The sequence below is a fragment of the Atractosteus spatula genome, chromosome 3 (genome assembly GCF_055471065.1).
Source record: "Atractosteus spatula isolate fAtrSpa1 chromosome 3, fAtrSpa1.hap1, whole genome shotgun sequence".
NCBI lineage: Eukaryota > Metazoa > Chordata > Actinopteri > Semionotiformes > Lepisosteidae > Atractosteus > Atractosteus spatula.
Genome location: NC_142708.1, coordinates 49,197,347 through 49,225,338, shown reverse-complemented (window position 1 = coordinate 49,225,338; position 27,992 = coordinate 49,197,347). Strand labels below are relative to the sequence as shown.

The window sequence follows — 27,992 nt, the reverse complement described above, 5'->3', positions numbered from 1 at the left end:
TTTCACTATTTCTGTGATTTGTGTGAGTTAAATATTTGATTACATTCAGTAGACCTGAGTGTTCTGCTTCTTTGTGCATCATTATATTTTATCCTGCACTACAGAATCATACAGAATCATGTTGTGTAAAAAGACGTATCTCTTATGCTGCCCCCATGTATCTCAATACAAAATCAGTAAAGAGACATGCACCAATATTGTACATTTGCAGGAATTTATTGAAAAACAGTAAGAGTTCTACAGTAACTACAGCCAATGACACTTAAGTAAACACATTGACATATAAAGCATCTGCTGTATGAAATATAATTTTGGCATTATTGAATCCTACTTCACAACAGACCAAAAATTCAAATAGATACTAAAATACACTTTTTTTTCTCAAAGTGCACCTGTGCCTGAACACGTTTGGAAAGGAGACAGGTTTCAACAAGCTCATCTACGCAAGAGTAAGAACCGAACCTAAAGAGGGTCGGGCAGAGAACTCTGGCAGCAGAGAAAAACAGAAAGAAGAAAGAAGTACAGTCGGTAACACAGCCTTGACAACGTCTTCATAGGATTTTACACTATAACACAGCCTCTACTTTAACAGGATGAAGAAAATTATTGTTAGCACTATGAAATGTCCAGTAATAAAACCGTGATTTGGCATTGTTAAAGTTTTTACAATCACTCAAGAGTTAGGCTTCTATGGAATAATTTGTCAAGGGGCATTACGCTTTAAACACAAAATGTATAAAGACATTTGTAAATCACAAAGCACCTTAGAGCAGAAATACTTTGTGAAAAAATACAGTGCATGACAAGGCCAACCCAGTACATCATACATGTGGAATAAAATACATATTTTAGATGGTTTTAGGGAACTGCACTTTAGGTCTAAGTCTGGTTCTCTGTGGGGAAGTACAATGAGACCAATACACTAACATTCACGCTGACGTTCCCAGCAACACAAGCCAACATAATTAGGACAACACTCCGAGCTGTTCTGCAATTGTGCAAACAAGTGCATCTTTGCATCTTACCACTGAGGCTCACTCTAACTGCACCTCCTCCCTGCCAGAGAGACCACAGCCGCTACAGCCATGTTAGTGAAAATCACAATGCATTTGCTTGTAAAAAATATTTGATGTTGCTACAGTAAGGGATGATAAGGTCTATAGGCTTTTTTGGTTTGGAAAGCTTGGTAAGCTACTGTACACTGAAAAAAAAATAATTGAGAAGAAAACCTACTATCTAATATACACTGCATAGTGAATATGCAGTCATGACTGTCATGGAAATATTTAACAGTTTTAATTGAAAGTTTTCTTAGATGATCAAATTAAAGATTTGTTATACTTCTAGGTAAAATCAGATATCTCTTAAACTACCTTGTCTTCAGAAAATCAAGTGCCTTTCAGTGTGAGGAATGCTTCTTTCTCATTAGTGTGGTTATTCACACACATTCTCAAAAATTGAGGTTTCCAAAAATTGATGGATGACAAATATCATTAACTAAATTTAAGCACCTTCTGCAAACCTGCCTTGTGTTGAGGGACATCAGGGCTGCAGAGTATTTTAGATCAATGTCATTCTGTTAATAGTTAGGAATCACAATCCTTTTGTTTTTCTACTTAGTCTTATGTTGATTGTCTTGAGTCTCTAAAAGTTTAAAACACAATAGATAAGAGGTTTCATAAACTGTTTGAGGAACTCAACACTCTTCAAACTCCACACAGATAGCACCCCAAGTGTGGAACTGAACCCAAGGCCCCAGAACAGCCAGACAGCAATGCTAACCACTGTACCACCATGCCCCTGCCCATTTCATCCAATGGTCACAGGGAGCTAGAATCAAAAGATCAATTCAATTAACAGCTTTTTGATCATATGATGGAATTATAGAACAGGAGATAACAGGATATTTATTAACATATTTTCACAGACCATGGAATAATTTCGGCTCCCATGGTTTACAGAGATAATTGCCTAATTTCGGAGGGGACTGTATTTTATAACATGACAAGGAGGGAAACTGCAGTCACTGGCAGTGGTTTTAAGTCACATGTTCCTGTATCATTTGTCACAGACCAATGTTTCTATATGTCACACAGCCTTTCAGCTTAACTCGCCAAATGCAGCTTAGAGCAATTTTTGACCAACTGTTGTCTGTAAGAGAAAGAATGAATACCTCTGTGGCCAGTCGCCAACTGTGATCGAAACACTGATCTGTTAAAGGGGCTTTTGTTAAAAGATCTTGTTTAAAGCACCTCACACTGGTCCTTCACATTTCTCCATTCATTTTCTAGCAGCTTTATCCTATATAGGGTTGCAGGGGAGCCAAAGATTATCCCAGCAAGCAACAGGCACAAGGGCGTTGCTGGTTGCAAGATGCCAGTGCATTGCAGGTCACACACAGACACAGGGACAATCTTCCTAAGAGCCAGCTGACCCATCAGTATGTCTTTGGACTGTGGGATGAAACCAGAGCACCCAGAGGTAACCCACTCAAACACGGTGAGGACATGCAAATTCCACACGGATCGCACTACAGGAATTGAAGCGCCAGCACTGTGAATAGCAATGTTAACCACCTTACCACTGTACCACCCTTGATCCTCTAATGGCATATTATATTATAACCATTCATCAATTTTCTAACTGATACTTTCAATTCAGGGTCGCACTGGAGGCAGAGCCCCTCACAAACAGAAACACGCACACACCAACACCTAAGGCCAGTTTTCCCAGAAGCTAGTTCACCTACTGTATGCTAACCTATGTTAACTGTGGGAAGAAACTCACATGAACACAGGGAGAACATACAAACTTCACACAGACAGCACCCCAGGTCTACAATTGAGCCCAGGGCCCCGGTGCTGCGAGGCAGCAATGCTAACCACAGTGCCACCCTGGTACTTCAAATGACATATTATATCACCTGTCAGGGTTTTTAATACTGTACCACCACTTTCTTATACAAAACATTATTGAATATTTAATCTTAAACAGAGATTTTCAACATAGCAATATAGTTACTGTGCCCTGACAGAAATTATAAGGCTGACTTCTTTTTAGAAAGTCATTCAATTAAAAGAAACCTGGGTGGGGTGTTGATAGGAATTGATTCTGGAAATAATCCTATTCCACTGTTGGCAGGAAGTCTTTCTATTATTACCCTCCTAGGATTTAAACAGGGGTTATTTATGTCACCTCAACACAGCCATCTGAGTTGAAATGAGAAGCCTGCTGCGCAATAAAGAGACCATTAAACTGACTCTTTCCTCAGAAGCCTTAGACTGATCCAACACTCACAGATTAAGCTGATGACATGACCTTCAATGACTATAATGATTAAGGAAATGTTGACAAACAAATAAGAACCAGATATGAAGACCTAACTTTGTTTTCTGCTATTGACGTTTACACTTCACAAGAGGTTCCATCATGCCTCACCTTGTCTTTCCAAGCCTGACACTGCACATTGCTGTCTGAGGAGGTCTGGCCTCAATGGGTGGCCAGCTCTCTGAACATGAAGGTATGCAGTGTACATTCTTCCTCTACAATGCAGAGGACATAAATAAAACATTATTTTCAGGGTAAAACCTAATTTTTGGCTTGTAAAAATACACAGAATTCCCTCCATCAAGGGCCAAATTTTGGTGTTTGTAGGCCCTAGGCACTTTCACTCCAAAATGTGCAAAAAGAGGGGTAAACGCCAATTGAATTACGTCGATTGACATGATGCACTTTAAACTTTTCTAATGCTAAACCACGTGATTGAGCGAGTCGAGCAAGTCGAGCGACCATCCCTTCGATACTTCTAGTTTTTAGAACAGCCGCTAGATAGTGTATGTTGTTTCAGCTCGTTTATCGTAAGTCACTAGTGTTTCCCTCCTTCGTAGGCCCTAAAACTGCTTTATCCAATACAGGGTCGCAGGGGAGCCGGAGCCTGATATATTGAAAATAAACCAAACAGGAATCTATGTGCACAACAGCTGCCAGACCACTGCTTCAAGACAGGAACATTTGGTGCTGAACAGAGAAATTAAACAGCTCCACACCTAATGCTGCTACGTACTTAGCAAAATCTCCCCACTATATCCTAGAGGCACTCAACCAATCTAGCGCTACTACTGGAGAATCCAGGCCACAGTTGTAGAGCAAGCAATATATACAGTAATGATTTTGCTTTAACATGAAAATTCTCTCGCTTTAATATGTTGCAGAGGAAAATGCTCTGGTTTATCTTGAAATTTAAGCATATGAATGTAGGTGGTGCTAGGGAACTGGGGCAAAAGTACACATTCCCATTGAAGAGTGTCAACTTTCAGTAAAAAAAAAGAAAAACCTGCAAAACTGACTTGGATCTTTTGTCCAGAGCCTGGAAAAATTGGTTTCAAGAATCTGGTTAAAAAAAGGGTCTTTTAAAGTTGCTGTTGTGACTTTAGAGAGCCTTCTTATCAACTACCCTGAAGCCTAATGAAACATGCCACTTGTGAGTGCATACTGTATCTCAGGGCCAGTAAGAAGGAGAGCTGATGTCACTATCCGTCCCCCAGAAATATCTCAATTAAAAACTCCTGAACTCACAATTCGGCAAAAAGCTTTGCGCACACAGCTGTAGAAAACAAAAACTTTTTTAAAATAATACACACAAGGTTATATTGACAGTTTCATCCTGAATGGGATTTTGAGCACACAGATTAAATGCTTTCATTTTCAATGGTATGCTCGTTAATAAAAACATTTTAAAATGCATGCTGTTAGCAAAGAAAAACAAATCTGAAAGGAGGGAAGAGGAAAAAAGACAGCCACCCTGAAAAGAGCTTCTGAAGACTAGCTTTCCTAAAATATCGCGATGTCTGATTTTTTTTTGCCTTTTTTTTTGTTAAAGAGAGCATAAGGCCTTATTCTTTTCCTTCCGAGGGTCTCTTCAGGCACTGCCATCGCCAGTTCTCTTTTTGCGGGCCTGAATCATCTGTGGGGAAGCTGTCTTGCGGTCACTGGCCAGGCCTAGCCAGCACATCAGATCGATGAAGCAGGTGGTGGGGTTGAATCTCAGGCCAAATTCACTGGTGGAGTAATCAAAAGGAAACGTGTGATGGTAGTTGTGAAAGCCTTCACCTGTAACACAGAGAAACAAGTTGTTTTGTGATTGTATTGTGTCGTTACACTGTGGCTGTGTTGTCTGTGTAAAGCTGCTGTTGCACTGCAATTTCCCTCACGGGATCAATATCTATCTATCTTCAAGATATGCCCCTAACAGCATCTTATTAGATTTTTTTCTACCCCTCTTTTATTTAGGCCAAAGCCAAACCAAAACAAGACATCTCTGCGTGTCCCTTCCTTTTGTAATTTTCAACTTGCCTGTGCTCTCATAGTTGTGTGCAGGTCTTATTTGCAAGCAGCTAAACTGCTCTTGACTCCATTGACACAGAACTGGAAACAGCACTGGTTAATCTAGTATATTTGGAGCTGCAATGTCTTGGGTTTTCACTGACAACCATCTCAATGCAAGGACTGAATGCAATAGGAACAGGAAAAGTCTTTCCTCCTGACACCTGCTTGTCATTCTGATGAAGCTGATTCTGGGGGGTCCATTAAGAAAAGGCTATTTTGGCTCTGTTTTGGGGCTGAGCCTTGACCCACTGGAGGTGGTGGCGGAGAGGAGAATGCTGACCAAGCTCACAGCCATCATGAACAACGCCTCTCATCCGCTACATGGGACTGTTATTGGATAGCGGAGCACTTTTAGTAACAGACTGCTCCAGCTACAGTGTTCAAGGGAACATTTCCGCAGGTCCTTCCTCCCGGTGGCTGTCAAGGTGTATAACACTGCCCTAGGCTAGGACTGTTAGCCCATCATCTGCTCATCTATGGACAGCATGTTGCACTATTGTACTTGTTGGACACTGCATTAATATACTATGTATATTGTGGTACTTTCAATCTGTATATACTTATGCACATTTTGCACAAATTTTATTGTTTTACAGTAACTATGAGCATATTTTGCACACACCTAACTCTATATTTTTTATTTTGTATTGCTGTACTTATTTAATTTAAATTTTTAGTCTAATCTGATGTCTGTTTTTGCTTGTCTTGGGCTGGGCTGCTGTAACATCTCAATTTCCCTTCGGGATCAATAAAGTCTTATCTATTACTCTCGTTTTCACTGAAACACACTCATTGTATAAACACAGAGTCAGACTGATCTTCTGAATTGGATAGTTCAGTGATTGATTACCAAGCATTTTCACTCTACAGGACATGTACTGTACAAACAAAACAGTGCTGATTTCTGACCAAGAATTCGGCTTTTTAGAAGCCAGCGGTGAAGTCGGAGGTCCTAACCAGATCAGAAATCTTCAAATAGAACAGTCTGAACCTACAAAAACATTAGCAATAGAAAGAACCTGTAAAGGAAAAAGAGTGAATGTAGAAACCCAAGGGGAAAATGGCACTCAGAGAGTGGAGAGGCTGGAAGGGTGTCGTCCAGTACATTACCGATGGCTCCGAATGTAACGAATCTATTCTCCCGGGGGCTGATGTTCTTGTCGTAGGGCCGGTTTCCGTACATGTGGGCAGCGCTGTTGACCAGCCAAGTGACGTTGAGGGACACGGTGTAGCGCAAGATGGAGGCCAGGAAGTAGGCATTCCACAGGGTCTCCCCCCAGAAGTACCAGGGCACCAGCATAGGGACTACGAAGCACATCAGCACAACAGAGGTCTTGTAGTACCTGCAAAAGACGGCAGAGTCACTTGAAACAGGTCAGCTCCACCACTCACTCACTCAAGGATGTTTGATTTCCCATAACCCATTTTCTATGGTCAGACAGACCCAACAGAACACTGTCAGCTGATTTTGTGATCATGAGGGGATTGCTACAGTGATAGTTTACAGACTTATTCACTCCTGTCATTTGCCTATAATGGGCATCTATGTTAACGCTGGTCTCTTTCCCTTTGAAGAGCAACAATAAGCTTCTAAGAATGCATTTAGTGCATTCATTTAGGTCATGAAATCAATTTTGAAGTTTGGAGAGCAGAAAACAATAGCTGTACAGCAGTTGCCTTCTTAAGACATTTTAAGTGTTTAATTCTATAGTGTTACTGCATTTTATCTAAAGTATTATCATATTTAATTTCACAACATGTTCCACAAACCCATAATGGACATGAGCCTTCTTGGGCCCAGAGCACAGCCCTGGTTGGTACATTTCTGGTTCAGCCTAGCTCAGTGCTTACTTATTAAATGAATTACAAAGATGAAGATGCTAATGTACTGATCCAGTATTGGATCTTTACAACAGAATGCAGAATGGGAGTTCTCATTGCTAAGGAACAAAGGGATTTTCATGTACAGTCTATGCAGTCTATCTTGAAAGAAGGAAAACCCGTCTCCATTTGGTGGTTTGAACCAAATCTTTGAGCTGACGTTGCCATTAAATGCGACAGAGAATACTCCAACCGGCACGTCACTCTGCCTGCCGTCAGAGGAGGGGAGGAGAACAAAGTAATGTAGCCAATTCATAGACGGGGATTATTAGGAGGCATGGGAAATTTGGCCAGGATGCCAGGGTTACACCCCTACTCTTTTCAAGAAACACCCTGAGATTTTTAATGACCACAGAGAGTCAGGATCTCAGTTTTACATCTCACCCAAAAGACAGTGCTCATTTTACAGTATAGTGTCCCCGTCATTATACTGGGGCATTAGGACCCACATGGACCGCAGGGTGAGCACCCCCCGCTGGCCTCACTAACACCTCTTCCAGCAGCAACCTTAGTTTTTCCCAGGAGGTCTCCCATCCAGGTACTGACCAGGCTCACACCTGCTTAGCTTCAGTGGGTTGCCAACTGCAAGTTGCAGGTTGACATGGCTGCTGGCTAAATCTTTCTGTAGACTGGTTTGGGCTTTATGGGTGTTAATGTTAAAGAGTCTGTTTCTGCTCTGCAAAGTGATCCTTGTACAGTATAATGCAAGTCTGTCTTCCGTGTATATTTGTCTTTATATTGTTGCAGGCTTGTTTGTGTGAATTGTAGTTGATTAGTGTGTGTTTATTGTCAGAATAGTTTAGTTTATATTGTAACTCTGACAATACACTGTGAATCCCAGTGAAATTAAAAATGCATTGTAGCTAATAATGAAGAGATACTAGGTTGTACACCTGTAATGTTTCTTCTTTCTTTTCAGAATTCTCTCTAAGCACTTTTATTGTTGTAAATAAACCTTATGGGTTTGAATGGTGTGTCCTTTCTGTCGCTGACACCATCACGGTTCACTCAATTAAAGAACTACTTCTACTTTAGCAGCCCCCAGACTGTACAATTAAGAGGTCCGAGACCTCTATAAGTTAAGTGGCATAGTCAGAATTACCTTTCCCCTTATTTACAATGATAGCATAACTGCTACTGTATATATTCTAGTTTATCTCTTTATGAAAACCTAACCAGATCTTAACATGGTTTAACATTTTAAAATTAATTTATTTTACTCGGATTGTTCTTGTCCAGATTGTGAGTCTTTAACATTTCCTTGTGGTTCAAACAATCACATTTTTACTGATTGAGACGTGCACAAAAACAAACTGTACCTAATGATTCAGACAATGAAAGCATAAACTTTAGATGACTGACAAGCTTTGTTGAAAAAGTACTCCCAACAAGAATTCAAGGACCTTCTCAATAACCATTTTGTATTAAAAGAGGTTTTTCTTAGAACAAAGGATTTATTTTTACATTAAGTATATAATTTTGTATTTGTTTTTACAGTAATACTGACATTTTAAGATATTTAGACAATCTCCCCGCTAGGTGGTCACAGCTGGCAGCTGGTTACAGACACCACAGACTGCTCCTCTTTTCAGTACACAATACTTCCATGACAGCATTCACAATAGAAAACTCTCTGGGATTTTGAAGCACTAGAGCTCCCCCTGTGGTAAGTTAAAATCACACACAAGGTGCCTAGGTGCTACAGTCATTGGTTCCCATGTCTGGTACTGAGAAAGTCTTGCTTCTACTGGTTATTGTTACAGCCAGGTTTTTTAGTCCTGGGCTAATCAATTTCAATTTCATCTCTGAGACATGTCTTTTTTAATATGTTGAACAGAATTTGTCAATTTGTTATCAACCCTGTACCAGTTTCTGCATCTCCGAACATCCCTTATTCAGGTGTGAGCTGAAATGTAGCCAAAAGGACCCTTGTTGAAAAACAAAATACTTATTGTGCTGGGAGTGTTTACATTAAACAGATATTCATTCTCATTTGTGTTTGATCATCATAAATGAATCACCTGTTTAAAAAAAACAAACGTGTAATATATAAGCTGAGGAGAGGCTGCATAACATTCTGCAAAGTGGAGTAATTGAACAGTACACCTGAAGTAGAGTATCTCTGAAACCAAGGACTGAGTGCGGAAATAGCTAATTAAAAGTCTAAACAGGCAAACAAATCAATTAAAGAACACTAATGATCACCAGTGTAACTGTAATTAAAACTGCAAGAGCACAGGGATCCCCAGGAAAAGGACTGGGCTTCATTAAAATAAGAAATCCACCCCAAAGTGTGGGTGAGGCTGTAATAGTCACAGTAGAGTGTGGGTGGGGTGGTGACAGTCATAGTAAAGTGTAGGTGAAGGGTCACAGTAAAGTGTGAGTGGGGTGGGGGCAGTCACAGTAAAGTGTGGGTGGGGAGTCACAGTAAATTGTGGGTGGGCAGTCACAGTAAAGTGTAGGTGGTGTGGTGACAGTCACAGTAAAGTGTAGGTGGAGGGTCACAGTGAAGTGTGGGTGGGGTGTTGACAGTCACAGTAAAGTGTAAGTAGGGAGTCACAGTAAAGTGTGGGTGGGGTGGGGGCAGTCACAGTAAAGTGTAGGTGGAGGGTCACAGTGAAGTGTGGGTGGGGTGGTGACAGTCACAGTAAATTGTGGGTGGGCAGTCACAGTAAAGTGTAGGTGGGGTGGGGGCAGTCACAGTAAATTGTGGGTGGGCAGTCACAGTAAAGTGTAGGTGGTGTGGTGACAGTCACAGTAAAGTGTAGGTGGAGGGTCACAGTAAAGTGTGGGTGGGGTGTTGACAGTCACAGTAAAGTGTGAGTGGGGAGTCACAGTAAAGTGTGGGTGGGGTGGTGACAGTCACAGTAAAGTGTGGGTGATGTGGGGGAAGTCATGGTAAAGTGTATGTGGTGCAGAGTTCAATCCTGTTCTGAGAGATAGTAAAGAACCTTGATTTGATGAAGAAGTATCTAATGCATTTAACTATAACGGAAAATATTTACATTGAAAACCTATTAATATACTTTTTACACTCTGTGAAGGTCGCTATAAGTGAGAAGCATTCTCCATCTCCAGCCTGACTCCGCAGTTCTCTATCAGTAGGAATATTCCAGTTCAGTCAAGAGGCGATTGACCAGGTGCACAGGAACGGTCAGTTCAGGACACTGTTGACTACGACAAGTTTAATACACAAACGCAGGACAGAAGTGAAAAGGAAAGACTCACTTCCTCTGGAACACTACAACTGGGTCAGCTAGAAGGTCACTAATATCCAGCTTCTTGCCGTTCTCGATGACATCCTTGTGTTTGCGCACGAAGAGCCAGCCGACATGAGAGAAGAAGAAGCCGCGTGTAGCATTGTGGGGGTCGGCGTCTGTCTCCGAGTACTTGTGATGGACCCGGTGGTCACGTGACCACTCGAAAATGTCATTCTGCCAGGAGAGATAGGGGAAATGGAGAGATCAGCACTTCAAGAGACTTGCTTTCCTCGCACCTCTTTAGAGCTCAGTTTGTCAGTTTAAATTTCACCCCTCTTGCGAATCCACTACATTTCTGCATAAGACAGCATTTACTTCTGAAATGTCAAGCAAAAAAATCCAATGTTGTCATATACCTCTGAAGAATAGCAGTTTTAGATAGTAGTCTTGTTGGGGACAGTGGTGATTGGGCTGCTTGTACCTTTTTTTTTACTGTTGCTTGGAAATTAGTACATTATTTTTACTGTAATTTAAACTGTTTGCAATCACAGACTGTTTAGATAGTTCATCTAAGTTATTGGGCCTGCTCTTCAAATAAATATAATGATGTTCAACAGACTCTGTAGTTACAAGCTACAGGGAGCTAGGGCAGTAATAATTAACTGTATGAAATCTTCACATAGTCATTGAACATTCTGGTCATTTCTCAAGCTCACGTAGTCTGAAATTAGCCAGAATCTGAAGATATTACCTTGCAGTGACAGAAAGCCATATCAAGTCAAGAGAATACTGGCAGACAACCTGCAGAGTGTGGCCCCACTAAGTCTGGCAAACCAACAAGGGAGGTTGGATTCTATTTTGGATGAACCATGGCCAATCGAGTATTTAAGAAGCCAATTAACCTACCAGTACATATTTGAACTGTGGGACAAAGAGCACCTGGAGGAAACTCTTACAAACACAGAGAGAACACACAAACTCCACATAGATCACACGCCAGTTCCAGTAACCCCAGTAACCCCAGAGCTGCAAGGCAGCAATGCTAACCACTGCGCCACAAATTTGACTCAATAAAAGTGTTTATCAGTGAGGTTTTGAAGGCTTGAAAATAAAAGATTGAAATGAAGGTCTGAAAGAGTCAGAAAAGAAAGAATTACTGCTGAGATTAGAGTTTAATTGAACTGCATATTTTTGATCCTATGCTAAGTAGATACAGTGCTTATAGTTAGAACTGAGGAGCACACTGTATACACTCAACCAACCAGGACTTAAATACAGGAGCAGATGAACATGGTTAACAAGTAAGAATCTCATTAATGAGAGCCTGGTGGGACTGATAATCGGCCATATCTGGTACCCATATCTGGTACGGACACCCTGAATGGATGATTCAGATTGCTTGGAGATATGGGAGATATGGGATGGAGATATGGGGTGCAACCTGGCATTTGCATGAGTATCATGAGTATCATAGGTTTATTTCAAGAATCAGCTGGAAAAGATCCTTAAATCAATTAACTACTAAATATCACATGGGCTAGAATGGTCTTTCTCTCCTTTGTTACCTTTTTAAGTTCTAACAATTGTCTCTAGAGTGGGGCAGAAAACACAGGTCACACTTGTCCAGTCATGAGTTCAAGCCTGGGCGCTTGCTGGTGCGACTGGGGATTCCCCAACTGGCAACTGGCAGCTGGCATAGATTGATTGATAGATTGAGATTGATTGTCTGGGGCTCCCTTGGCTCCCAGGGAAACAGTGAGTCCCATGATTGTTCAGACACAAGCAGGCATGGGTCGTGACAGTGAGGGATGCACAGCTTCTCCAAGTGGTGCTGATGCCCCTGTGAAGCATGAAGGAGTTTGGGGTTTTGGCCAACGACATAGGGCTCTGATGGGTGAGAAAAGCTAATCTGATTGGTCGTTTTGGTCTACGAATTATATTCTGTGTTTTGGGTGAAAATGGAATACTCAATCCTTAAGACACTATGGTCAAGAGAACTTTTGTCTTTCCTCATCTGGACTGAAGGGTCTTAGGTTTTCACAAGAAAGGGGTAATTAATACTGTAAGCTTGGATGTGCCAGGATATTAGAAGTCTGTTCAGATGGTTCTGCTTCCTCGTGCTGAGAAACAGCCAGAGCATGTATCAGCAAAGCCTACAATGCAATATAAAATTTGTTTCTCAAATTAATTTTTAATATTGTACTTTATTCACATTAGAGTGGTGCCTTTCCCTTTATGGGGATACAATCAAATATAACATAATTCCTTGGGCTAATGAAATCCCTCTAAGACTAATTATTAAAGTGGCATGGATTTGTGCATCAGGAGAGTGACTCCCTGGCTGCCCCTTACAAGACAAGTTTAAGATTATAGACCAAGGAATGGCCAGACTGGAAGATTCTCTCCACCGTACAGCAGACAGGAGGAGGTAATTGTTAGCCCAAAGGACACAATGCAAAGAGAATATCAGAGTCCAGCTGTTGGGGTAAATGCACTGGAGCAAGAGATTCTGAACTCTTCTTTAAGGCAAATAAGAATCCATACTGTGCCTGTTTGCACCTGGTGTTGGTCCAAATCAGACTAATTGGCTGCACAAGAACTCTCAGCAGAGACCCCAATGGGGTTTTACTGAAGCTGTTTGCTCCTGCTGCTGAGCAGGTTGGTGCCAGCGTGCATGAAGGGCTGCACTGGCTTCACAGGCATGGCTGGGGAGCAGAACGTGCCAGAAGGTTCTGTGGTACTGTGGACTGAACACTACGCAGTACGTCTGCGCGGCTCAGTGAGCCGCGAGACCAGCCTGGTTCTCTCTCTCAGCTTTTTTAAATCCTCTAAAATCCACTGGTCTGCAGTGAATTTTCAACCACATACAAATAAACTATAAAAGTATCTTAAAGTGTAAAACAATTGTAAAAGATACTGTGCAGATAACTGATATGCATAATCTGTACCGGTTCAAAATTCAGGCCTCAAATATACTGCAGATGACTTAAAATTTAATTTTATTATAAAACTATCAAGAGCAGGTGCACAATCTATAGTGTGCTGATTAAGACAAAGTATCCATAAAGTCAATACTTAGTCAATCCCTTATACTTAGTCAAATCTGCCTCTCAGTCACTGCCCAACCCCAATACTGTGAAAGGAACAGCAAAAAACACCGTAAATTGGCTGAAATTCTGCAAGGCTTCGTGTTCTTTGAATTTTTAGTTCTGAGAATACTGGGCTTAAGTGTCAGTATTTTCACTTCAGAAGCAGGAGTGAAGGAAATATAGAAAGTAAAGCACAAATGCAGATACATGAAACTATACACCATGAGGAGAAAGAAGCACAGGAGACAGGAGGAACCATTTTATTCGACATGTTTTGTTTAAACAATGCAGAGGAGCTTGGCCTTCGGGACAGTTTCAGGGGACCAGAGTAGACTGTGCCCCTCCCTCACTGACCTGGAAAGCCATGGAGTTGGCAACTGCAAGAAAGATCCTCAGAGGCAGCTTGGCTTTGTAGGACCTGTGGCTCCACAGCCGATGGGCCCCTGCTGTTACACCTAGAGCTGTGACTAGGAAACACAGGTAGGCTGCAAAACAAGACAGGGAGAGAAAGCACATTACCTATTTTTTAATGACTGAAAGAAAATGTTCTGTTTAGGTGCTCATTTAAAATCTCTGCATGGGAAGCATAAAAGGGTTAGGTGTGAGACTCAAAACCTCCATTTCGTGAAGCAACGTGGATCAAAGCACAGCGATTTAGACCACAAGGTGAGGAGTCATCTTGTTTTTACATTTTGGCCACACTAAGAACAGTGGTTCCAATGCGTATTTAATAAGTGAACGTTCTAATTAACTGCTCATTATATTTACAGCATCAAGGGTGCATTGTTTTGGTATAGAATAATCCTCTAGCCAAAGGATCAAGCAAGGAAAAAGAAACTGAATTTGCATTCCAGGACTGGAAGTGGAAATGTAGCTCCGATGGAAATCACATCAATCATGGGTCTGCGCTCTGTCACAGGAATCTGGTTTCTGTCACACAGGTGGTTCCACATTCCCCACTGAGAGAGAAAACCTGGACTTCATGAACAGCTCCGATTTCCATAGGCTCAGAGAAATAGCAATTACAGATTTAATAATATTGCAAAGAGACTTCCAGATTGTAAATATTATGTGACAACTGGCTTTTATAATAAAGTACTATAAAGCTATTTTGTTTGGAATCTTTGTCATTGTATTTTATGTACATTTCTAGTCAAGAAGGAAAATCAATTTCTCAAGCGCAGGGTTATGTGATATATAAAATTACATTTTTGGTCAAATCTGCATTTTGACACATATAGTCCAGATGTCACTAGTATGGACCCATGTCATGCAACTGACAGCATGACTTCACTTTGTCAGTTCCTTTAAGGATTTTTGAATACGTGGATCAAGCATGTATTCTGGGGCTTAAAGCTCTCATAGGTCTTGTGGCCCAACACTGAAAAGGTTGTTTCTTTAACCTGTTAATGTAGAACAAGGCTTGAAGCCCTAGAATGTCTCTGGTTGTTTTCTATGGACTCATTGCAGTTACAGAGTTATAGCTGGCCTTTGCATTATTATTTGAAACACAGATAACCTACTTTGATTTGCAGTACAGTATTTACTTCTACATTAAGAGGGTAGTTGTGTTGTAGCGATAAAATTCCTCTGGAAGTAATCCCATTTTTGCCTTGCTGATTCTAATTAGATTTCAGGAGATTATGATAAGTAAAACTGTAAGAACATAAAACATAAAAGGTCCTGGTGTAAGACGAGGAGTTTCCATATGCCTACTAAGAACAAACACAGTTTCTTTTGGGTCTTTTGGCTCTATTGCACTACAAGCTAATGACCGACACAAATGTACAAATGAGCTGTGATGTGAGGTGACATGAGGTGAGAAGTTTCCCACTCACAACTATAAAAACAGCCTCAACGAATTGTACCCGCTGCACACCACTAACTGCCCTATTGCTTTGCCTCCTGTGATGCTGGCCTTTGAAACTGTGATCACAGCATGTGACCTGCTATGGTTTACCACCCCCTGCTCTCTGCTGGCGGCAGCTATGCCCGTCCTGTCACATTAGAGTCAGAGGAGGGTGTGCTCTTGTCATCACCATCATCATCAGGCCTCCAACACAGCCACTGTAATTTTGCTGTCTCTGCCACAGTGCGTGTGAATTCGATACAGTTTGGGAATGATCAGGGCTGCACGGAGCCTCAGTGTTTCGCACTGCTGCCTTGCAGTGTTGGGGCCCTGGCTTCAATTCTGGACCTGGGGTGCTATCTGTGTGGAGTCTGTATGTACTGTACTGCCTGTGTGAGCTCAGGTGCTCAGGTGTCTTCCACAGTCCAAAGACATGACGGTAGGTTGATCGGCTTCTGGGAAAGTTGCCCCTGCTGTGAGTGTGTGTGTGTGTTGGTGTGCGTGCTCTGCAATCGCCGGGCATCCCATCCAGGGTGTATCCTGCCTGGTACCCGCTGCTTGCTGGGATAGGATCTGACTCCCCCGCGACCCTGAAATGGAAGAAGCGGCTAGAAAAAGGATGGATGGGGACAACCAAGAAAAATAAATGCTAATGATGGCGAAAGGTGGAAGCATTTGCATGTAGCACAACATTTTGTGGAATGTGGTCCTGAGAACATAAGGATTGTTGATACCATGCTTCATGTACTGTAATTTTAATTTTATGACTGAAATTCGCAAGCTCTGAGTGACAACTCTCTTCAGCCTTGATTAGATTTTAGAAAATAAATCAAAGCTGTAATCCTGTCACTCCTAGCTCCTTTGTGCTAAACTGGATTAACATTACAACCTGCCGTTACATTCAACATTTTAGCAACATGTGCCAATATCACACATCTTGTAAAGTTTTAAGAGTTGGAATATCCAAATTGCCTCATAAATCACTGACCTTGGATTGCCTTGGAAGGCACAAATTTCAGTACTGATGCTTTACCGCTCTGCTCGTGTGATAGTCAGACAGTCTCTCAGAAATTGATAGCCTGAATCTTCCAGGCAGTGATGGAGGCTGACGCAGTAATATCAAGGTTAACCGAGACAGTCCATCTGCCCTTATGCAATTACCCAAGGTATGCTGGGAGACTACGGTGGATGTTCAAACACCTCTGTTAAAAGAGCCTATAAAAGCTTATGACAGATTAATGCAGGGCACAGTTTCAAAAGCCTCCCCTTCAAATAAAAAAAGACATAAAAATAACAAACATAAAAATGCTGACCAGAACCATAAGATTGTATGGCCCATGGCAAAAAAAAAATCAGAAATGAAGAAATAAAACAAGTACAGAATATTCAAAAGTAAAATTATATTTGGGAAAGAGCTATGTAGAACTAAACTACAACTACTGCAAGGTTTATATTACATTTCTTAAGTTACATGTTATACAGTACAACCAATGTAACACACAGAGAAAAGAAATGTGTAGTTAAAAGAAACTGATTTCACAAAAAAGCTGAAATGACAGGAGATCATTTTCTAAGATTTGACACTGGGCAAGACAAAAAAGCTTTCACAAAGAGCCTGAAGAAGCTGGGTCAGTGGGACAAACTAAAAGGTAGCTGAGTTTCTAAAAACACGAACAGTCACAGTGGCAGAGCAGACTCCAGAAACTCTTGATTAGATTCATATGCATGCCCATTCTGTCACGGTCGACATCCCTCCTCCAGAGGGCACTCTAATCCTCTCTAGATAGTCCTTTTAATTATTACTTCCTGGTGTGTCTAGTCAAGTTTCTTTTTTAAGCTTTCTCCCCCCCCCCCCCCCACCCCCTTTGGTGCTCAGCTTTGGAAAATGGTTGTCTTATGGCCTGCCTACCATCAGGCTTCACAGGGAAATCTGAGGGCATAGGCCAGTAGTAGTCACGCTGACCTTTTGAGCCTGGGGCCTGGGACGAAGCCCCATATTCCTGGTTCTTCTTTTTTCGTGTGTCTACTCCTGTTTTGTCTCCGGATGGATGTCTCGATAATGGACATATGGACTGTTTCCTGATTCTCCTGTGGACCTCCCTGGATTTGGTTGCAATGGATACCTACCCTTCACTTCTGCACCATTGTGAGCACCATTAAACCTTGTGTGTCTGCCCTCAACTCCGTTCCCTATTCCTTTCCAGATTTGCCGCCTCGCATAGGGTCTTAAAATACTCTTTCCATGTGAGACTCACCTGTCAACCGGTACACATTCAAATATACCTTTAATTTGTCCCAGTGTGTCTATTTACTGTGTGTCGAAATGCCTAAAAACAAATATCACTAGGTTTTGCAAGCCAGGTCTAATGAACATTACAATAGTGTACAACACTCACATAGATTCCTGTCTATCCCTCTTATACAGAATATAGCACATGAATAATGGAATCAATCCCAGGCATTTACTGCATGACTATCTATGGTACTTAATATTGTCCATTTGCTTTATTTTAATCACCATGCAAGTATGTTTCTAATTATTTTATTTAACCCTATGCTGGGAAAGAACACCACCCGCCACCATTTTAAATGAGAATGAACTTTAATTATACACTCTAACCAGAGAACGCCAAATACTCAGTATGAATGGGGCAATCAGACAGCTGCAACTCAGCAAATTGACCGGGTGAGTCTTATAAAATTCACTTACTGGCAGAATAGATCTATTTCCTATGGCTACACGGCTAGTTAATTGCCATGCTTAATGCTTATTTTTCCAATCCTTTTAGGCTCTCTTGCTCCATATCTTTCACTTTTTTACTCTTTGCACATTCTGAACTCTGGGAAACCTTCCCGATCTGCTGGGAATCTGCACATCTTTGACCCCGGCAATCCCTTCGGTCATGTATAAGTGATGAGGCCGGGCTTGGAGAAACAGTGCTAAATGTTTTGTATCTGTTTTAGGAGGTAGTTAGGATTAAAGGCAAAGAAGGGATCCTGATGCAAGTGTATCTATAGGATGCTGAATATGTAGAAAATTATTTTAAAGTATTTTTAAAATACCCTTGTTACTTTTGTTTTCGAGTTTGACAGATCACATGTGGTTGACAGAATTAGAAGAAGGATTTCAAACAAGAGGAGACCATTCAACCCAATTTGCTTCATGTTTTCTAGTGCTTAAAGATCAGAGGATTCGATCAAAAGCCTTTCCTAGTGGGTCCCATGCAGTCATTTTCAACAGCGTGACCAGGGAACTGAAGCCGATCTGAGAGTAGCAGCAGTCTACCTTGTAAGAAGGTGGAGAAGAAATACTAGACAAATGGTGTTGGTGACAAGAAATTCTAAGAATTCTACCTCTGACGTTCAAAGATTATTTTTTAAAACGCCAGTTCTGCGCTCATGTTGAGACATGAGAAACGGCAGAATGCCAATTCAAAGCAGCCACCTCTCAAACACACGACTGCTCCTACCCACACTGTGCTTGTTAGTGAGGGACTCTTTGAAGACACTGGAACGTTGACTCGGGTAGGAAACATCTACCTTTGCAAGAAATGAAACATGAACCCTGTGAAATCAACTAGATTTTGTTGTCATGCCTCTCTTTGGACAGACGGATACCCGCTAAAAACCTCCAATCCGTCAACCTCGCATATGACCGCAATTCAGGTCTACATAGGTCAGGGCTGAGATACACACTGGGCTGGCAGAGGATGTTCTTGTGCAGCCTGCTGCAACCCATCGACATCTTCCATCCAGCCATTTTCTAATGCTTCATCTAATTCAGGCTCCTTTCGCAAGGGAGCAAGAGCCTATCCTGGCAAGCAAGCGACACAAGGTGGGATACACCCTTGATGGGATGCCAGTCCATTGCAGTATTGAAATCCTATATAATCTTATTTACTACATGAGCACAAAATATTTATAAAAAAAACACAAGATGAGATTTCAGTACATTGGTATGTAGTTTAGTAGGGCAACAGGCTGGAGTCCATAAAGTAGGACAGGAGGTCTGGTTGGATCCCATGGGAAGAGAAGACTAGACACGAGCTTGATTCCTCTGCATGCACTGTAGATCCACATCAGCAGAAATTATTCACCGGAGAATTCCACTCAAGTCTTTTTGGGATTCTTTTCCGCACGTCGCCAGTTGCAGAAGCACATGATGCTGTCTGGGTGAGGAGGCTGGCTAGCTCTCCTTCTAATGAAGTGGTCTTTGCAATCCCTTTTCTCAAAACAAGGTAGTCAAGAACGGCATAAGGAAAACAGACACATTCATGTATTCACCTCTTTTTGGAGTAGTAATTAAAAAAAATTGTTGTGCATTTGAGAGGCAATTCCAAGTCCTCGCACAGTCCAGGAGGCAGGAGCAGATAGCTGGCTTTCCCTAAGATTAACCCTCCCTCAGCACTACAAGACCCGTCTCTCTGCTCTCCGTGGGGCAGGTGTAATGATTGTCTTCTATGAACCATCACACAGTGCTTGGGCACGGAAAGAAGAGCTGCCAGAGGCCTCATCAAACAGGCTAAAAATATCACCTTCAGTCTTTCCGTTCCCTGCCTCTACTTTTCTTCTTTCAATCATGCTAATTGAAAAAAGGACTGAACTGTTCAAACATAGGGCTCCCATTTGTGCAGCACCCACTTTAGAAGCTCGATGTTTTGCTGCAGGTACTCTTGCTGACATTACTTTCATATATGTCATCACAGCGAAAATATTGTCATAGCAGGTGTGCGAAGCACTTACAGGGCTTTGAAACTGGTCCCTCATCGTACAACCTCTCATTCTATAATGTGTACATAATATATATGAACACAAAAATAAGTTCAGGGTTTAATTATGAAGCCCCTTTGAAGCTACAAAAATACTTTGACCTTTCCAGTTAATTAATATTAGCATTTTCTTTCCACTAAAAGACAGATTGCACAAATGCATTAATGAGTCCCCTTTGTTTTTGTGTACTCCCTCATTTGTTTACAGATAATTAAGGGCTTTCCTGGTTTTGCAAGGCCTGCATCTCCATAGAAACCATACACTTGCTGTCTTGCTAGTTCCACAATTTATCATTTCATTAAGTACCCCTGTTGCCTGTTGGTATAGTAATGCACATCACTACTTGTCGCTATATGAGGGTACAATCTTAACAAGGCAACTTTATGCCATTAATTCTGAAACAAAAGAGGGCAAAGGGTTCAAAAACTACATATGATTATCCCAAAGTGACAAATAAATGTCTTCCCAAACAAACACAGAAAACAACTGGGAAATAATATTATTTACACAAAGAGCTGTTGAATTAGAAGAATAATATACACTTTAAAAGAAAAAAAGAAGGATCACAAGATGCTACAGAAAGTTGTGAAAATGGCTCTTTTTACACTTTGCAAAACTTTAAACCACACATAAATTTATTACTTCATTTTTAGATGAAAAAAACAGACATTTGATCTTTTCTGAATGTCATTTACAGCAAATTTCTTTGTTGGGGTGTGACTGAAGTATTTATTCACATTTTTGTCATATTGCCAGTCAAAAGTGTGGGTCTGTGTGCTAAATGTTCCACTTTCAGCTTAATGCTTAATCCCCAGTGCTCTTCCAATGGCCCAGATCTACACCTTCAACCCTTTCAGACATCCCAAGATGATAGTTTATTCTTATTTATAAACAAACATACTGAAACACTTCAGGGTTCACATGGGCACCCTCACCACTGCCACATCAGGTCAGTCCCCCACCATCAGGGACTCAAACCCAGGCCTCCGGCATCACTCAACAGGGACCCAGCCTCTTGAGCCAAAGGGAAATCTCCCTTCAGCCCAGTGGCTGCAGTCCCTGCTATTCACAAGGAAGGGCGGTGACGTTACTGCTCTGGTAAGCCAGCTCTCACAAGAAATGGAGGCCGTATGCATTACAATACAAACAAATCTCAAAATACTACAGGTCCCTGCTACATATTATAAGTTAACAACAGAAAATGGAAATAGATTGTTAAATATTTTAATAATTTGCCATTACAATATATTTCACTCGGAGTTCTGGTACAAAAAAGAAATAGACGCAAAAGCAGGCAGCAGCAAAACAATCTCAAACATTTCCAATACAAAACCAGCAGGTAAAAAGGTAAAGTCCACTCCAAAGCCACAGCTTATCCTGCTTTCAGACTAGGAAGCACAAAACTGCCCCCCTGAATGGGACTCCCAGGAATCACCCTCCTGCAATGCTGGTACCCACTGAAACAGCTGGGTGGACTGCAGACTCTGAGATAAACTACCTCTCTCAAGGCACCACAGCAGCGCCTGTCAGGCATGAATTCAAATCCTTATCTGCTGTGCTATGCTACGCCACCTCCTAAAACTACTGCTGCCAAGGTATTCCTGAACAGCGTGCAGAACATCCAGTGTGTCAGTAAATGAAGAAGATAACTGAATTTGCCTCAGAAGAACCAGGCTGACTTTCCAGATATGTATTTTTAGGCAGTAAATGATCAACAGGGAGGGCTCTTTCACTGATATTGGAGGACTTAAAGCAGTTACTTATAGTGTGTGTACTTTTCTCTTATTTCTACTTGTTCTCATGCTGTCCTGTGATATGTGTCCCATGTCACATACAGGGGAGACAATGGACAAAGGGGAGTGTATCACTGAAGCACATAGTGATGCGTGCAAATGACATCTGAGACGCATCTGCTCCTGTTATGCACTTAATGAAAAGAAGCTATGAGATATCTTTTCCGGAGTTATTTTTGCAGGAATTTTCAATGTGACATGGCAATTGATCTAGATGGAAAGAACAAAACCAAATCGCACCAGCCACATGTAATAAAACATGACACAAGAGAAACCAGTAGAAACACGCAGATGGCAGAAGAGTACTCTCATAATTCTGTTAATCTCTGTAAGTAAAATCATAAAGCTGTGCTTATGATTTTCTACCTTCGGAAATTGTTGTCAGTTTTCATACTATAACTGCATAGCTATTTTAATATTTTGGGGTCAGAAAGAATCAGCATTGATGAGTGCATTTGAAACCACAAAGAAAGTAAAATGTACACAGTAATGTGTAAAACATTTTTTTTGTAAAAAAATATGGCAGTGCCATATTCTTCGATGCAGACTGAGGTAACTAAACTTCAGGTGAAGTTATGCAGCCCTATTCCATTGTATAGAAGCAAGCTTGCAAATACATCTCTTTTGCCAATAGAAATATTGCTTTCGACTGCGAGACGGTTTTGCTGAAAAATACTATTTACTTTTTAACTCTGCATGTAGATCATGTTGGAACATTTCTGCAGTGAAGTGTCTACTGCACAATCTGTGCTTATTCGCTCTTACATCGCATTACATTAGTCATTACAGTGACTAGTGAGCAGGAAGGGCCACTTAATTTCACAGTTTGCACAAACCCTTGCTCTTGCCTATGGAGAGACCAGGGGTTTGCAATAACGACTTACAGTAGTTTTACAAAATTCATGATCTTGTGCTTAATTCAAAATTTGTATTTTTTTTCTATAACATCAATGAAATTATTTCATTACGGAGGTTTAATAACCGGTCTGAGAAACTGGGACTGCAGTTCCCCTTTAAGGAACATTACACACAGATCTTTGGAAAAAAGTGTGTAATAATATCTCCAATTATTAATTTATACAAACAGCTGTAATAAAATAATACATTAGGACTTTTGATGAACACGATCAATCATTGATTACTGTGATCAGATTTACAAATATAGCAGCCCCACATATAGTCCCATCTAGAAAAAAAAACATAGCAGAAATGTTTGTCTTGTTTAAAAAATTAATGATATTACACTGTAATCAAAATACCACTGCACAGACCTAAGTCATATTTGTTATGGATAACTGAATTCCAGAAAATAAGAGGGTCACTTTTATTCACACCTAAGTATCCTTTTTAAGAAAATTAAAAACAAATCTGCAATAGCATTCTGCTTTTGGATGTACAAACTACAATGAAAGTACAAGTTCCTGTTTCCCTGAAGCATAAAAGGAAGTAACACGTGGAAAACACAGTAGCAGCATGTATCATCATGGTTGAGGTCAAAGAGCTCTCTGAAAATTGCAGACAAATGCTCATTGCTCTTCACGAGTTGGGGGATGACTATAAAAGGATCCAGAATAAGGTGAATCTGTAATTTTCTATGGTAGTGTTCATTTTAAGAAATGGTAGAGTGGCAACTCTGTCAATTGGTGTGGTTCTTGCAATCAGAAGCTGGGAAACAAGTGGTTTGGGAGGCAACGGTAAATGGAGACCTCCAATACACACTGGCGTCTTCAGGATACAAAGTGTTGAAACCTACCATTCCACGTCACCTGCATTTCTGTGACTTTCAAAGGAGAAACATTTTCTTAGGTTTAATTATAAAAAGAAGTGAAGCAGACTCGACACGTTTGGTCGAAAATGGAAAATTTTAGCATGATAATGATCAAAAGCGTAAGTCAAAATCAACAGAAGAATTGTTCATTGGCCACAAAATAAATGTTCTCAGCTGGCTATCTCAATCTCCAGACCTCTATTCTATTTGAACATTTGTGATCCTAACTTGAAATGGCAGTTCACAAGTAGAAACCAAAGGGTGTGAAGTTCTGAGAGCAGTTGGAGGAATGTTTATAAATTTCCCCTCTCGAGTGCCAGAACCTCACAACACACTGCAGGAGGAGTTTAGTCAGTGTAATCCCTGCCAGAGAAAGATTTACAAAAAACTAACCACAGGGCTGGGTGGTATGTGACCCTTGTGTTTTTTGGACTTTCATTATTTGTGACAGACATGGCTTTGATCTCTGCAATGCTATTAAGATAATTGTATAACATTTTTAGATGTTTTATAAAAAATGATGGATTATCCATTCTATAAATGTTTCCCTTATTTAATGCTTATTGTTCCTATTTCATTAGGGGTATGATTAAAGTTTGAGGGCATTTTTCTATACAGAAATCTGTGGGTTATATCTTGCAAGAAGCAAGTCCAGACGCTTGTACTGCAACACAGAGGCCCTCTCGTACAGTTGCAAGAGTGCACATCATAGCCCATTATCACATTACCAGGTCCAAGTCTGCACTGTCTGCTGTCCACATTAAATCACTCATTCAGACAGATGTCCTCTCCAGGATTCCAGCAGTCTGTACTGCCAGGTAATAAAATTCAATAGTTGAATACTGGAACTAATGGCATTTGTTGCCTTTTTAAATGCCCCTTAGAATATAATAGAAATAACCCTAATAGCTTGATATTATGTGTCATGCAGGCCCTGACAGATATAAATATGCAGTGACAGATAGCTATATAGTATGTGGTGGCTCTGTGGCTAAGGATCTGTGCCTGTGGCTGGAAGGTTGCTGGTTCAAATCCTACAGCTAGCAGAGGAATCCTATTCTGTTGGGCCCCTGAGTAAGGCCCTTAACCCCAACTGCTCCAGGGGTGCTGTATAAATAGCTGATCCTGTGCTCTGACCACAGGCTCTCCACCTATCTGTGTCTCATGGAGAGCAAGCTGGGGTATGTGAAAAGATGAATTCCTAATGCAAGAAATTGTATAGGGCTAATAAAGTGATGTTATGTTAAATTAAATTATTGCCATAGAAGTGCCTGCAGGAAATTGTACATTTCCACTGTGTTTGTGATAATCGATAGCATGCACCGTGCTCCACCTCTTTTATGTTGTAACATCTTACCAATGTGGAATCTGAACTAAAATACCTGAACAGAAGGTGTATTTTCACAATGGATTTAGTTTAATTTTCCAATCTCCTTTCTTTAGCAATACAGATTTCACCCTGTCACACTGAAGCATGACAACTGATGTTATAACTTGCAGATTCCTCTTTTTCTCGAACTGACAAATTGGTAGTAATTGTAACTACAGAGACTTAACATTTTGAAACAATTTCAGAACAGCGTCATGTTTAATGTCCATTTGTTCATTTTTTCAGCTTTGTTAAAAGTGGCAGCAGACATGACCACTAAATAACCAAGTTAAGCTTTGTTTGTGAAGAACTGAAGCTTTTCTCAAGGGATAACCAAGTAAAATTGATGGGGGATAGTTTGCCACCATCTAGTGTTTAAAAGTGATTTCTGGTATCCCTGATTCTGATTTTATTGCAGCTATCATACTATATATAGCCATATAGGAAGAATCACATATCTCTCCAGCACCTTTCTGATCAAGATTTTTTTAGAACATACAGTACTCTCTTTGGATAATCTTGAATTAGTAGAGTTTTTATGTTTTGTATTGACACAGAACAAGGCCATAAAAAACCCAAAGACATACATAACCAAAATGGTCAGACAGACCAATCAAGCTTTTCTCCAGTGCGTGGGCACATAACGAAGATGTGATGTGTCAAACCCCATCAAAGCAGGTCTTAGTTAAAGTATCACTTTGGTTCAGTGCTAAAAAGGTCATAGTTCTCTTGTATTCATTACTGGTATTGTACATTGGTCTGACGGCAACAGAAGCACCTCCACTTCATACACCTTCCTGTATTTTTTAGGGCACTCCCCAGGGTTATGCACTACATATTAAAATGTTAGAATTTAATTCAAAGACACTAAATAATCTTACAAGATAAGCAGCTTCTCTGTGTAAAATGTTATTTAAATAGGGCATAAACAGTCGCGGCTGACGCAGACCCCACTGAAGAGCGTTGCTAGAGCTGATCAGCCTAACGGCGCGCAGTCAGGCCAGAAGCAGCTGGGGAAGGCAGGTTTGAATAAAAGATCTACTGCTGTTACAGTATATTGGATTGCCTTGCGCTATTTTTATCGGCGGTGACCCCAGCAACTGTACACCAAATACCATGTAAATGAAAACGCGACGTTTTTCTTCACTATCGCCAATGTAACGCTAATTACTTCAGCATTGTGATTGTTTAACGGCACAAATTGCAGTCTGAGGCGGTAAAGAGCAATAGAATTTTCCTGCACAACTAGAAGTTTCACGATACAAGAACATTACTAGACGCACCACATCTATTAAGAAAATTAAATCACTGCCAGTAGAACGCAAAGCCTGGCTGCATCCTAGAAATGTATCATCCTTTACAGCCCTGATTGTACAAAAGGGGCAGTAAAGAGGGAATGTGTAATTTAATCTCAACGGGGAACAATTTATTCATCCAAGGCAGCAGGACATCTAATTGCTATGAATGATTGCAGTGTCTTTTCTTAAAGTCTAAAGAAGAACTACTTTACTAAACTGCGAACTGTTCTCTTTTTTAGGTCATTAAAGTAATATTAAAAACACTCCTCCTAAACACATGAAGAAACGAGTTACGAAATTATTTCTCATTACATTTTAATATACAGTATGTCGCAGTCAAATGTATCTTTTTTTCTGATTTGAGTGCTAGTAGTATATACCAAAGAATGATTCAGTGAATATAGGTAACGAGAATATTATACACAAGAATGTCTAATAACTCTTATGAAACTAAATTCACAAGCCTTAAAAAACGCAACATAGTGCACCAGAGTGATTTTTTTTCAAACAAGAAATATGAAAACATACCAACATACCTTTGCATACCAAATTACTGGTTTACACATCACCCTCTTAAAATAAATAATAATATAATAATAATAATTATTACCAATTATTTCTTAGATTGATTGGCATAAAAATCAAAGTACACCATAATAGGAATGTCACTAAAATGCACATGCCCCATGTTTAAGGGTAAAGATTCTCTTGACTTCACGGCAGATCTATCAAACTTTCAAACGTCGACTTCTGAATATCAACAGGGTACGGAAAGGGGTGTCTGTATAAAGAAAAACCCGCTTCCTAGCAACCAAAAGCACTAGGATCCACACAAGTAATTATTCATTTACATTAAAAAAATGCTGCGAAAAAAAACGTTCCATCAAAAGGCTGCTCACCTCCCCTTTACATGTAACAGCTTTTTATTCAGTTCAGAAAACCTAGAATGCAGTCTCTCAAAAAGCGTTAATTGGTCATTAAAACAACACGCTAACACCCATTCACTGCCAGGAAGCCATATGGTCTACCTAGACGAAGGGTAGCGCCTTGTTTTACATGACATTATTTACAAAGTTAATGAAAACGCCTTGCATACATGGAAGCTGTTTGTTCATACACCCCCGGCAGACACCTACCCCACATCCATGTCAGAGGATGCGCCTTTGGAATGAGCGTGACAGAATAAATCGCTCCGATGTGGAGAAGGCTCATCAGAATGACATTTCTCCAGACGATCTGCTGTGGACGCTGGCTGGCTGCCTCCGCCGCCTCTTGCCCCTTCGCTTCCACCGGCTTGCACGACATTCCCTCTCCATTCCGCATTTTGCTTCCATTCTCAACACTCACCATCTCCGCATACACGAACCTGATTATCAATAGGGGGGAAAGAAGCACCCCTAACCAAATATGAAAAAACTACCGTTGCGCAGGACGCCTAGTCACTAATAAAGAACTGCGTTTTTTTTTCCAAGCTTAGAACAGAAACGACTGGCAAAGGAGATGAGCATATGCCGCTAGCATCTCACCCATGATGATGTACGAGGGCTGAACTCCCTACAGCTACACAAAGAGACCTGCATTGCCGCAACC

The 27,992-nt window shown here is 40.8% G+C and overlaps 1 protein-coding gene across 1 annotated transcript; it reads right to left on the bottom strand.

Annotated features, from left to right (window-relative positions):
• Positions 1-200: 200 nt before the first annotated feature.
• LOC148837878 (stearoyl-CoA desaturase 5-like) lies at positions 201-27,992 on the bottom strand. The gene is made up of 5 exons (XM_088910015.1): positions 27,539-27,992; positions 13,910-14,040; positions 10,495-10,700; positions 6,496-6,728; positions 201-5,109 (listed from the first exon to the last, which is right to left on the bottom strand). Exons 1-5 carry the CDS (start codon positions 27,750-27,752, stop codon positions 4,919-4,921), a joined length of 975 nt encoding a protein of 324 aa, XP_088766141.1. The 5' UTR covers positions 27,753-27,992; the 3' UTR covers positions 201-4,918.

What these genes read in the sequence shown, in the direction of transcription:
- LOC148837878 (XM_088910015.1), bottom strand. Translation starts at nt 27,752, where the DNA reads ATGGTGAGTGTTGAGAATGGAAGCAAAATGCGGAATGGAGAGGGAATG. An exon ending in TCCTCTGACATGGATGTGGG is followed by an intron (nt 14,041 to 27,538) that starts GTAGGTGTCTGC and finishes CTTGTTTTGCAG; the next exon opens with CCTACCTGTGTTTCCTAGTC. An exon ending in CCAACTCCATGGCTTTCCAG is followed by an intron (nt 10,701 to 13,909) that starts GTCAGTGAGGGA and finishes CTCTCCTGGCAG; the next exon opens with AATGACATTTTCGAGTGGTC.